This window comes from Ptychodera flava, chromosome 20 (assembly GCF_041260155.1).
Source record: "Ptychodera flava strain L36383 chromosome 20, AS_Pfla_20210202, whole genome shotgun sequence".
NCBI classification, from domain to species: Eukaryota; Metazoa; Hemichordata; class Enteropneusta; family Ptychoderidae; genus Ptychodera; species Ptychodera flava.
Window position 1 is genome coordinate 20,267,598 of NC_091947.1, and position 13,251 is coordinate 20,280,848.

Consider the following 13,251-nt stretch of genomic DNA (forward strand, 5'->3'; position numbering starts at 1 on the left):
TATAAAAATAATTGGGATATCCTCATTGGGGAGTGTGGCGTTGATGAAAAATTAATATTATCCTGAAGGTCTTTCACAGAATTATTGAAGCTTTGACTTACAAAATTAATGAAGAGTAAGTATATCATAGTGTTAAATCATGCAGATCTGCAGAGACATGAAAGGACGTTTGAAAAAAACACTATATAAATATGTGATTATCAATTTCAGAGTCCCCTACTCTATACAATCAATGCACATAACGAACACCAAACTCTGTGGGCAGACAATGGCCAATAGCTGACGCGAGGCTCCTGGCAATATAACGAAATCATAAATCATTTTCCATCAAAATATCCTGATTTTAACTGTCCAATGATAGAATGGATAAAAAATTATATTTTATCTTTGATGAAATCAGAATTCAAGGTTGCATTCATTTATTTATAGCATATGACAATACAAGTAGGAAGCATTATTCTGAGTGGTATTGTGTACCGGTATAGTAAACAAGTATATTATATGCCCTAGGGAAGAGATGCATCTTCAAATAAGCTATCTACTTGAAGTGTGTGGTGTACAAAGTAAATGATGTGATGTGGGACAACTTTCAAAGTTGCAGAATTGCCTATGAGAATAATAGAATCTCACATCCCCACGAACCTGTGGTCAGATTTCTCTCACGAATTGAGATGTTTTGTCTCACATGAGCCACAGAAAAAATATCCCCATCTCGTGTGAGAAATCTGATCCCTGGTCCTTGGTGTGTAAGAAGGTTCTTTTTCTCAAATGACCAAAAAATGTCACACTGGAAACATTGAATATTTAACAGTTTCTATCCTACTTGGTGGCAATATATTTTTCTACATCACTAACACAAACTTCGAGGCGAGTTCCACTGCTGATATTTCAACTTCTGCTCCAGACGAGATATCCATCTGGAAAAATTGGCGCTATGTTCCAAGTGACCTATGTTCACTGGTTATTTTCAAAATTCAACTGTCTTTTATGAGTCTGTCACCAACGACGCACAAATATATCCAAAATCATGACAATGCTGTCGTGTCTGTCTGCGTACCATTGGATAACGTTTTGCATGCGGAACAAAAAGCTATTTATTATCCAATCAGAGCTGGTGTAATAATACACCGCTTTTGTATATGCGCATTTATCATATACCCATGCCCATATTGCTACATCCTAGTGACGTTCAACCTAAAATATCAGCCGTGATATTTCACGGTGAACGTCGAGATATGCACGATGAACGTCATCAGTTTTAGAGTTTTCCCGAACTACATTAGCAATTTGTTCGTAAACAACGTAAACAACAAAATGGCTGCCGCTCCCCACCTGCGAAGCGATGTCGCCGACGTAAAAACTTGAAGGGCTTCGAGGAACACGGGTATTTCTGGTTGCAAAATACGGAAATATCACGTTGAGTCTTGAAATATTTTCCCATGGTATTTTTTCGGTCAAGTTCTAGCAAACATTCTGCCGTTCGCACGGCGCCAGCACTGTGCACGGTCTCCACCGAACAGGTAGTCAGTGCGTGGCGTGACAGCGATGTCGCGCGCGCGACGACTGTTGACATGGTAACTCTAAAGGTAAAATAACAAAATGGCGTCCCCTCTCCGCGCGAGCTCCGTGCCGTACGACGATCGAAATCAGGATAGATTTAAAGCTGAGCAGTTTTTGATCGGTTGCAGTTGTACTAGCATATTGCACCTTAAAATGTTCCTTCTGTATGACGATTTTTGTATCCCGGTGTCTTTCTTCTTGGGTTTCATTGAGATATGGACGACTTGCAGCGATGACGCGCGTGATGTTGACATCTTCTTCGTATACTTTATGAATGAAGCCTGTTCACATAAACATTCTGATATTTATGCGCAAGGCGTAATAAAGTAAAGCCTCAAAATGAAAGGTTTTTCGTTCTATTAGTAAAAATTCCCTAAAATTATGGGCATGGGTATATGATAAATCGGTTATTACCCAATATCGCCTGTTCCTTGTGTCGTATCAGCATTCGTGTCATTTGTGCTGCGTCAGACACTCGACTTCGTCTTGTGTCTGACGCAGCACAAATGACACTCATGCTGATACGACACAGGAACAGGCGATATTGGGTAATAACCTCTAAGTATACTCAGTGTGGGACGATTTCTGAGAGTGTTTCCGACTGCGTTGATCCCACACTCCCAGTGGCCAGGAATGTGAGAAACCCTTTTTCCAATATGCCTTTTTTCAGTCTATATTGTATTTCAGTCCGACTAGTTGATATCTACAACTGATTTTTGTTGTTTTAGACTTTTCATGTATCATTCATACAATTACCTCTGGGTGCTACGCATTGTATTCCTCTGTCATTCACTGGTGTGGTTCTGCCGAGTAGTTTAACATTCCCTTTTAAAAATAATAAGACAAGGTAGTATTGCATTTCGTGAAATCTCTATGGAATAACAAACACTCTGAAACGGATGACATTTTACTATCCAAATCCTGCAGTGTTCATCTTATCATCACTGTGATTTGATCTGACTGCGGATGTTCATGTAATCTGGACTTCAAATCTGCCAACTGGAAACTTCAATACCTTCTCCATCACTGATAATTCAGCTGTCGCGCATCGTCAACGTCACATTATCGGTTGATCCTCTGACGGACAGGATGAGTGTTAATGCAAGAAACTAGGACAGATAACGGTACAGTAGTGATGTCTATCATCTGTACCTATACGTCAACTCTAAATCCTTGAGCTTTTTTTTCAGCAGCGGTAATACATATCATACTTTCAGTTCTAATTCTCTATATTGCAGTCCGGGATGTTGCTTGTTGCACACACTAGAAACAATGTTCAGCAATATATCGCGTATTTTAATGAAATAATTAATTTCAAACACTGAGTGTGTACATTCATACGAATTATTACTCTTGCATCAAATGTACCGGTATATGTATATCAATTAATTGCATGGTATCACAAACACTTTCAGATTAAGTTTACCACAGAAATGAATGCGTCTATGCAAATTAAGTTTCTGGTTATGTACGGAGTAACATGAGAGCATTGCTCAGATCATGCCTATTTCATTGTCACAGTGAATATATCATCATCACCTGAAGATTTGAACTTTACCCTTTAAATTCCCTGCTTTCTCAACATGGGTCGAACTACATAATGGTGGAGAATGGGGTTGAACCAATCTGATAGAGTTCAAGGGGGTGAACAGTGTGGCATATAAAAATTGAAACTGATCCTGATTACTGCATGCATTCTTGAACACTGTGTCTCATAAAACTAGCCATGATGTGGATTGATCTAATACATGTAGCAGAAATTCATTACAACACTAGCCATAGCTCATACACATACAGTGGAGCCTGGACACTGTGCTGGGAGGGTTGACAGACAGCTTAATCAACATGCAGACTTAAAGCAAGAAACTGACGCACTACTGGGAGTTTTACCAGCACCACAGAGGCTGTTGTGTACGTGACCACCACAATCACTTAATCAGTGTCTACAATGCATTTAATTCATCAGAGATGTACACAGATAAAAATCACTCATCAATTTACAGTGTGTGTTTGTACATATTTCAATGCCTCTTATTAGATGGACCAGATGAGCAGCCTGAGCGGAACACACATCCCTTATAGCTGTTTTGTATCAACTGAGAGTACGGTTACTTTTGACACATTTCTTGATGAGATCTCTGATTACAGAAGTTACTTAGATATTACTTTCAGTCCCTTGAGAAACTTTCAACATCATGTTATGGTTGTTGAACTAAATCATTACAAATTCATGACTTCTGTTGCTGCGAACACTCAGCTGGGTTAGATTACTGTAACGCAACGACTCTAAATGTACATAAAGGATCCAGTTTCTTCAGCAAAAACACTGAGACGATAGGCTTCCTTCAAATCTTCTGAACATTAGGCTTCACTTTTCATCTTTTACCACTTAAAAAATTCTAGGGGCGATGCGAGAACAAATTTTTGGGGCAAAAACAGATTAAACATAGGGCCAAAGTCCCTGAAGCTACTATAGACATGGATACAAAATCAAGTATTTCCTGACTGTATGAAATTATCTCACTAAGGTCATCCTAGGGACATGTAAACCAAATATTAAAGCTGTCTGACCAGCGGTTTTGAAAAAACAAGCGACTCAACAGTTGACAGAGCTCTGCAGTGTTATGTAGAGAATAGCTTTTTGTGACACATGTATTGATGAAGAAGGTGAATATCTTTGATAGCTCATTTCAGGATGGCCTGACCAAAAGTGGAAAAAAATTCCGTAAAAATACAGATTTGCATATTTCATCAGACTATATTAGTCTATAATAGCAAATAAACGAGAGTTAATGACATTCTAATTAAAGTAAACTGGACTTGCTTAAATGAAGATTTACGTCATAATAAAACAGCATATCTGTCAGGTTATAAAGAATCTTGAGCTGGTTATCTTTTAATATCAGCATTTTCATCCTATTAACCAAGCACATTTTAAGTTTCAAATTAACATTGTAAGTAAATTCTGTTGAATAAGTTGAGACTGTACGTACTCAGAGAAAGCACACTGAAGAGACAAATGTTTGTAACTTAAGAAGTTCAAGGTCATCAAAAGCATTATAAGGAACCATATTACACTTTCATTGCACTGTTTACACAGATTGCATAATTGCTATAAATAGCACAAGGAATCTTACAGCCCAGCTTTACCATAAAAACCCTATCACTTTGACCACTCTTTTAATTGACCACTCTATATTTTTCCTCAAAAAGTAATCTTATTTATCCTTACCAAGTCAACCATAATGGAAATTAGAACTTTCTCTATCTCTATTTATTTGACCACCCTATCATGACAAACTATTATGAGCAATTTCTTTTAGATAACATAAATGGTAGTTCAGAATATATCAAAGTTGGGATTCAGGAAAGTTGCCTTTACATGTTTTAATCCTCCAAGATGGTAAGCATTTCACTATGAACTGTCAAAAAAAGTTGAACTTTCTGATAATTCCAAACTAAAATTATTTTGGCTTTGATGATTTCCTCATTAATTCAATTATTTAAAATCATATTAATTATTTTTTCTGGGTGAATTGATAGGGTTTATACAGTACAAGAATTACATACAATGTAAGTCAAATTTTGACCAAAAATGACAAAAAAATTCCTTAAAAATACACATTTGCATATTTCATCACAATTTGAACAAATCTAAGTTGGGTTATCCCTAGGGACCTGCATACCAAATAACAAAGCTGTCTGACTAGCGGTTATGAAGAAGAAGATTTTTTACCAAAAACACCTTTTTTGGCATTAATTTGCCTATTTTCAACAATATCAAAAATTAAAAAATAGTTTCTCAAAATCATATTTTTCATCTACGCAACAAATATCAAATCAGCAAGTACTGCGGTTCTCAAGATATTTGAGTGGACGGACGCCTCACAAACGGACATACATACATACATACATACAGACTGACGACGGACGCCGGACGGATACCCATCCCAATAGCTTCTATAGACTATAGTCTATAGTAGCTAAAAATGGTCCACTTGGGTAACCTGCACAGTGTTCTGCCAAGCTTTTGCATCAGTGGGGTCTGAGGGCCCATGGAAGCTCAAAAAGTGGGTCATTGTTGGAAAGAGGGGGCCATTTTCAAGACAATTATAATAGAATACACTTTATTACGTGCTATTCCCATGTTGTTGTTTTAACATTAAAGTTTACTTGTTACTGAGTGTAGCATTTCTTTCACAGTAATTTGGCAATTTTCCGAACAGTGCTGGTGCCAAATCATCAAAAAAATGTTTGAAGTGTCACAAAATGTTTGAAGTGTCACAAATTGTAGAAACCAGCTGGTAGGTGTTCTGGTAATGTCAATTTTGAACCACTGGAGAGTGAAAGTCAATGAATCACTAAAGGATGAAAGTTGAGTGACAACAATATCATAAGGTTGATCAAAATAAGTTCAAAGTCTTCAATTGAAAATTTCTACTTTGCACGATCAGCACCAAATATTTTCCTTGCTTTAGATGTTCTCCAGTGTGTTAAAGCAGAGCCATAGTCAAACTGGTCTACAGGGCCACCTTCAAGCTTCACCATGAGTATGTCATCCAGTCTAACTGAGGACAATCTATTCCGTGCTGCAGTCTTCACCTGATTCTGGGCACTAAAGCCCCTTTCACAATCAGCAGTATGGATGGGAGCAGTTAAAGCCAATGATGCCAGGATGAGCAAATTTGGGAACTCTTCTCTGTGATACATGTTGATAAGAGCCCACAAGTTAGCCATTGAGTTCTTTTCAGCATCGTAGTGGAGCCAGCTGAAATCGTGTAACCACTTTTCATGGAAACATCGAACATACCTCGAGCTCGATGAAGGCTGAGTTACCGATGATGGCTGCTCAGTGGTTTGAGACTGCGCTGTTTCTGACTGCGTTTCCGATGTGGATGGCTGCGGCGTGCACGGATTTTCAGTTTTCGGCTGTTGAGTTTCCGAGGATGTAGACGGCTGAGACACTATGTCTGCTATGTCATGTTCGATCGTATTGTCTTCACTCGTTCTGTTGCCGGATTTGCCTTTTTTAGGGGCGGATGGTCCAAAAAAACTAAGAATTGTTCTGCCACGATGTTTTGAGCCATTCAAAGAAGCCATTTTCCTTTCCAGAAAGTACTGCGAGGCATTGAACTACATACATGAAACAGAGAGGTTGACTGGATGACCCGAATCTACTTAATGAAAACCAAGTTTACGATTATGCAAATAAAAATTCACTGCAGGTTGCTATGGAAGTGGCACGTCTCATGTTCTCACATGGCCAGGACAAATCACGAGCAGCGTGAAATATCTACTTCCGCGTTTGGCCTTTCGCGTATAGCATGTAAATAAGTGTATTCTTGGGACTTCATTTTTGCTGAAAGTTTAGTGGGACTCACGGTGCACTGCGCCTTGCGGACCCGATGATTGATTTTTTTGGGGTCATCAATTTTTTTTTTGCGGCAATGGCGCAAGGCCGCGGCCTCGGCAGAACACTGCCTGCAGCACACATATCAGAAAACATATTAATCGTCAGATTTATGCACCTGCTCTAAAGTTGCTATGAAATTCGAAGGACCAGAATTATCACCCATGCAAGACTGTTGCAGGTCTGGGAGCAAGGGTTATGCTGTCACTAAAGAAAGCATGACTTGACTTGTCCAAAATTGTGCTTTAAACGATTGCAAGACAATGATTGCTGAACAGCGCATGCTGTGAATTCAAAATACTGTCTTACAGTATTTCCTTTGGCTCAAAAGGTACTGTAATCATATTCATTAAATGAGCACTTTCTTCCACTTGACTTTTTCGCACTGATTTTCAATTTTTCATGAAGATGTAAAACACTTTTTGTATGAAACTACTGACTTGCTTCTTATACCTTTAAGGTAGAACGCGCCTCGGGGACAGACATTCCAACTCTCAAACTTGAACAATTCTTTTCTGAAATATCACTTGTGTGGGTTCATTTTAAAGCTCTTGGTTTAACAAAACTTTTCACTGGCTTAGTTTTTCAAAATTCAAACATTTTATTTTTATCCATAGAGTTAACACAAGGATGGCTGCCATTTTGAATTTTAAATATCGGTAAATCCTGGGGTATTTGTTTTTCTAGTACCAAAATTTGCACAGTGATCCCCAATTTTTATTCTTGATTTGAAAAGACAGTGGTTGAGAATTTCACTAAGGAAAGTTTGAGCAAAAGTTTAAGTCTTTCACTTTCAAGGTGCATAGTACCTTAATTAATACAAAATAACACTACACAATGAGAATAATTACGCGTTTCAATTTCACCAAACTTAACAATGAATTATTTTTGGTTTTCCTACATTATTTGCATGTTTCCTTCAACAGACACTCAGAATATTCAATCTTTGTTCTGTGACTTGATGAGGAAAGACCCTTTTTCTTGGAAGTTTCAAAGCTTTTTCAGGTACTGATCTGTTCGCAGATGTAGAGTGATTAAACCTGCCATGACTGAATGCAGGTTTTACACCTGATGTGCAAAAAGATGTAAGGTACTCTGTGGACATGTCCTGCATCTCTTATCATTGTTTATTGGCGGAATAAGAAGATAAATCTTGGTGCCTGGGAGATATTGTCAATACCTATATGCATAGATCCCGCAGTTTCCTGCAGGGTTGTATGTTAACTTTTGTCTACACAAAAGTGATAAAATAGTAATGACAAAAATCTTTCATTTCTGTCACATGTTGACTTGTCAAGTTACTTTTTTCTGGATAAGCTAAAGGGGCGGCATTTCTATATTATTGCAACATTGAGTAGATTTCTTGAACTCAGCAGCTTGCCTAAAAACGTTTACTAAAACAAAGGAGTATGTTGTTTTATTTTTTATACATAGATTTGTGAACATTTCTATTATCTTACTTCATCATTGATGAAATGAGAAGAAAATATTAAATTATTTTAACAAATAGGAATAAATTATAGAAAAACACATACATGGTGATATTGTCCAAACTAGTTTTATGCAGAAAAAGTGTGGTGATATTGTCCAAACTAGTTTTATGCAAAAAAGTGTGCTTGATTTATATTGATGTAATTGTATTTCCTAGGCCCCAAAGTCTGGCACACATGCTAAGTTGACAAAAGTGGACACTGTTTGTCGATTTTACAAAAATATTATTTTACAGTGTAGGGATAACAATCAATAAGTTGAGACAAACTCACTACTTAGAAGACTCTGCAAGATGGAATTTGTGCCGTTGCAGGAAACATCTTTGAATTCCACCGTCTTTCCATATTGACTTGATCTTCTCCCGCTCATCCTGATTGATGGGTTGGCAGTACTTGCAGTCCGTTATCCGTCTTCCAGAGCAGCAATTTCCGTTGAAGTTGTTGGATTCCATGGCACACAGATCATCTGCCACAAACTGTGGAGAGAATTTTTTTTTTGTAATGGATAATGTGATCTTATCTTGTCTACCATAAATTTATAGATACGGGGCATTATCTTCCAATTTCAAGATGTTTCACCTTTAAGATCCATCTAAGACATATAATTAAATCTATCTATCTATGAACTGTACTCAGTTATCATACACCAAAGAAACCACTAAAATGGAAAGACTGACCATACTCCAAGATCCTTAATTCATCAACTTAAAGGTATACAGTCACCTGTAATCTAAATATGCCCATATATGGTCAAAGGGGCGTTCCTTGGTATTCAAAATGTCCATATGAGGGCGCTGTTTTTAAAAAGCGGCCACCCGCTTAAAATCTGTGATTGGTTAGATTTTCTCTTTCCATGGTAACTGTGGCAAAATTGGAACAGGTGACAGTATACCTTTAATCATATATGATTATCTAAATATTTTAAAGTGCACACAACTGAGAGGCAATTGACAAGAAAGCAAGCAGACATGCCACAGACAAGTGAAACTGAAGAACGAAAGAAATTAATTGCTGATACGATTGTGTGTTATCGTACATGAAATACAGTAGATATTACAATATTCATGAAATTATATCACTAAACCATATACTTGGGTGTAACTAAATATTCAAATATGTGATATGCAAATCACTCATTGGTATGCATAAATTTAACAATCATGGCTTTCCTGTTACTTATTCCTATTGAACAAGTGGTACTTATCAAACACTCTTTTACATATTATTTAGAGTGCAGGTTTGAACTATATTCACATGTTTGCGATTTATGCATATAGTGGTGCGGCATAACCAAAATTTTCATAACAATTGTGCATTTTGTGATAAAAGCATGAAATTTGGTACGAATGTAGATTATCATGATATCAATCAATTTGGATACCGAGCCACCACGGGTTGAGCCTCGTTTTGGTATGGCGGCCATTTTTAAATATGGCGACCATCAGTCACTATAAGATCCCATACTTGCTGCTCTACAGATGGTTCTGTGGTGAATAAAGGACGTATTTCCATCATAAATGCCTTTTAAGATTACCATTTGCATATTTTTTTGGTTTAAAATCAATTTTGATACCGATCCCTCACAGTTAGAGCCTCGTTCTGGTGTGGCGGCCATTTTTAAATATGACGACCATCAATTACTGTAAAATCCCGTAGTTGCTGCTCTTACGGATGATTCTGCAGTGAATAGTGGATGTATTACCATCATAAATGCATATTAAGATTACTATTTGCATTTTTTATTGTTTTATAATTTCATTCTACCAGAAAAACGGGTTCTCTTAATAAAATTATTGACAATATGGTTGCAACAAGGCAAAAGTGGAAGATTCAAAATTGTCAAATTGAATGTTTTATACGATGATCAGCTGTCAGCTGTTCTGTGTAGTTAGACTATCAGAAGGTACTATTCAGAGTTTTTTTATTCTTATTTGTAATCGTTGATGCATCAGTTTTAAGCATTTTTAGAGTTGTAGCTGGTACGTGCGACACTCACCAGGTTTTGCAAATAGGCCTAGATCGGCCCATGGCTGTGGTGGGGAGAGTATGATGCGTCCGAGTGTAAAAAGAGCCTGTTCCATGTTCTTCCAATGGATGGAGTGTTCTTGAGTAGAAATATTGAATATGTGCAATATTTTGACATTGACTATTTATCTTTTCTAATTTTTATAAGTCAGCCATTGACAAGTTTTGCAGGATGTTAAATCGCAAGGCCTGACATGGAAAATTGTGGGGGAATTTAACCCAATCTCTCACTCTTGTTCATCTACATTCACGCGTAGGCCTACATACCAAAAAGCACAATGGTATTTACTGTATAACAAACCTTCTAGTTTTAACTTTAAAAACAATAACATTTTGGGCGGAAATCTCTTATGTATCCCCATAATTGTCAATGTTAGAGATTTATCATGTAACTACAATCAGTACATAAGTGCAGCCGTTTAAATTTTGACCACTTGGAGAACACGATCATATTTTTATTTTATTTTTTGGCTATATGTACTATATTTTATACATTAATTTTCATAATTCATTTCACATGAAACTGATCTTGTGTAATTTGATATCTATTTCATAATTTAGATATTGGTTTTAGAGTCAATGGTCTATTGCATAAATATATATATGGATTCATGCCTATAATATTTTGAACATGGTATATTTTGGTAGTAATTTCTTGGTCGTACATAATTTGTTGTCGAAATGCAAAAACGTGGCACCGTAAATTAAACTGTATTACTCCACTTTCTTTTGTTTTAACAAACATGAAAGGTAGGGAAAGCAAAGTTAAAACACAATGCTGCACTTTTGTCCGTCATGTCCGTGCTTGGCACTCCCCGGATCTCTGCTTGCTTTTACATGGCTAGTCAGCTGGCGAGTATTTTATTCCTTTCCATAGCGTTTACATAGGCTAAGACAACAAGTTTAAACGACAATCCTAAATATTTGCCAGTCATTTTCTTATTATCCACCCAAGACCTAAGCAAGGTAGTGTTGGCTGGCCAATTGTCTGATCAAATGGGAATCTTCCTTTACAAACAGTGACACTCCAGTCCAGATTGAAACATTAACCTTAGAGATTTTACGCAGTTCAGTATTCACAATAAATCATTTGAACATTCAGTAACACACAATTACAGAAAAGCTATTATCAAATTTTGAACGTTTTGAACATGTCAGCCCAGCTAAATCTGAACTACTTTATAAAGTATACTGAGTGTAGAAGCAATAATGAGATCGATCAAGTATCAGATACATGCTTTTAAACTATAGAACATCCTTTGATTTAATTCGTAAAGATTAGAAACGATAATTGGATCGGTTCAATATCGCATATATCCTGAAAATATTTTACTGAAGAATGCCATAAAGTACTTAAGAATGGCTAAGTTTCTACTTATTTATGAAGTTTAGAAATTATCATTAGAACAGCTAAATATTGGACATATCCCTATTTTTGTTAATGAAGAAAGCCAAGCTACATGACATATCTTTAGACACTTTATGAAGTTTAGAAACGATAACTAGAGCAGCTAAATACCAGGTATATCATTTCCATAATATTCTGTTTATGAAGAAAGTCCAGCTTTCTGATATATCTATACACGTTTTTCTTCAGGAACGCCCAGGTAATTTTGATGTAATGTATAATGTTTAGGAACGATTATTGGATCAGCTAAACTGTTGAATTAGCTGTGCTCATAGATACAGTTTAGAAAACAAAACCTTTAAAGGCTGAATTCCGCACCTTGCTTGTCATTCAGTTGGTTGTATAATTCAGTATAATGCCTTTCTTTTTGCATCTCCATTACAGCGAGTAGAATACATACCATAATTAGTTTTCAAAAATTGTTCTGCCAAAAATATTAAATTAGAGTTCCACATAAGAACTTTTCAGGTCAAATCTTACAAAACAAACTTGAAACAAAATAATTTAATATGCGATACTGATAATATTTTGAGATCATCCGTGACTATGATTTTGGCTGACTTCTTTCATAAAGACGTGTTTGATAAAAATGTATATGTTTCAGGAAATTTGCCGTATCTGTGTACCTCTAGAAATATGATCCCAGTGGCGACTAAATCATATAAAGTTCACTTCATATTTTGACTTACGTCTGATACAAATAAAACGGATTTCATATAAGCATTATATTGCCTTCTGTATTGTGTGGAGCAAAAACAAATGGTAGAACGTGAGATAAACCGTAATTTGAAATGTAATCTTTTGGGGTATTAGGTAAGTCTTGGTCCTATTTCATGAAAACTGTAACGGATATTTGTATATTACTAAAGGTCACCTTAAAGAAAAATAAATCGCTTTACTAATGATACCCCACAACCAGGTTATGTATAAGTTAGGCTCGGCATATGACTTAAACAAAGACAGGTTTAACAAAAATGTTCATGGGTCTCAAAATCGTGATTTTGCGGTACCCTTCAACATATGACTGTGACAGCTGTTGCGTCCCAATATTTTTTCAGTTAAAAGTCTGTTTCATATTTGTGACATGGCCTCGTAGCAAATAAAACAGATTTCACACGAGGCATTGCCCAAAAGTCTATTTCGTATTTGTGACAGGTTCTTATAGCAAATTAAACAGATTTCATACAAGGCATTACCCTTTATTATATATCTAGGTTAAAAAATGGTAGAATTTGACATGTAACAAAAAAGATGCGATTCGCAATACTTTGACTTTATAGTTCCCTTTTCCAATGCTTTTTCTGTTAGAAGTCTCTTTCATATTTTGATATGTCTCCGTAGCAAATAAAACAGATTGC

At 36.4% G+C, this 13,251-nt stretch overlaps 1 protein-coding gene across 2 annotated transcripts in view; it reads right to left on the minus strand.

Moving 5' to 3' along the window:
- Nucleotides 1-13,251, minus strand: part of LOC139120274 (guanine nucleotide-binding protein subunit alpha-14-like) — a 128,927-nt gene that overhangs the window by 41,050 nt on the left and 74,626 nt on the right. For both annotated transcript variants that reach the window (XM_070684556.1, XM_070684557.1), the window contains exon 5: nucleotides 8,734-8,936. In XM_070684556.1, the coding sequence (XP_070540657.1) occupies nucleotides 8,734-8,936 (203 nt within the window). The remainder of the gene's footprint in view (nucleotides 1-8,733; nucleotides 8,937-13,251) is intronic.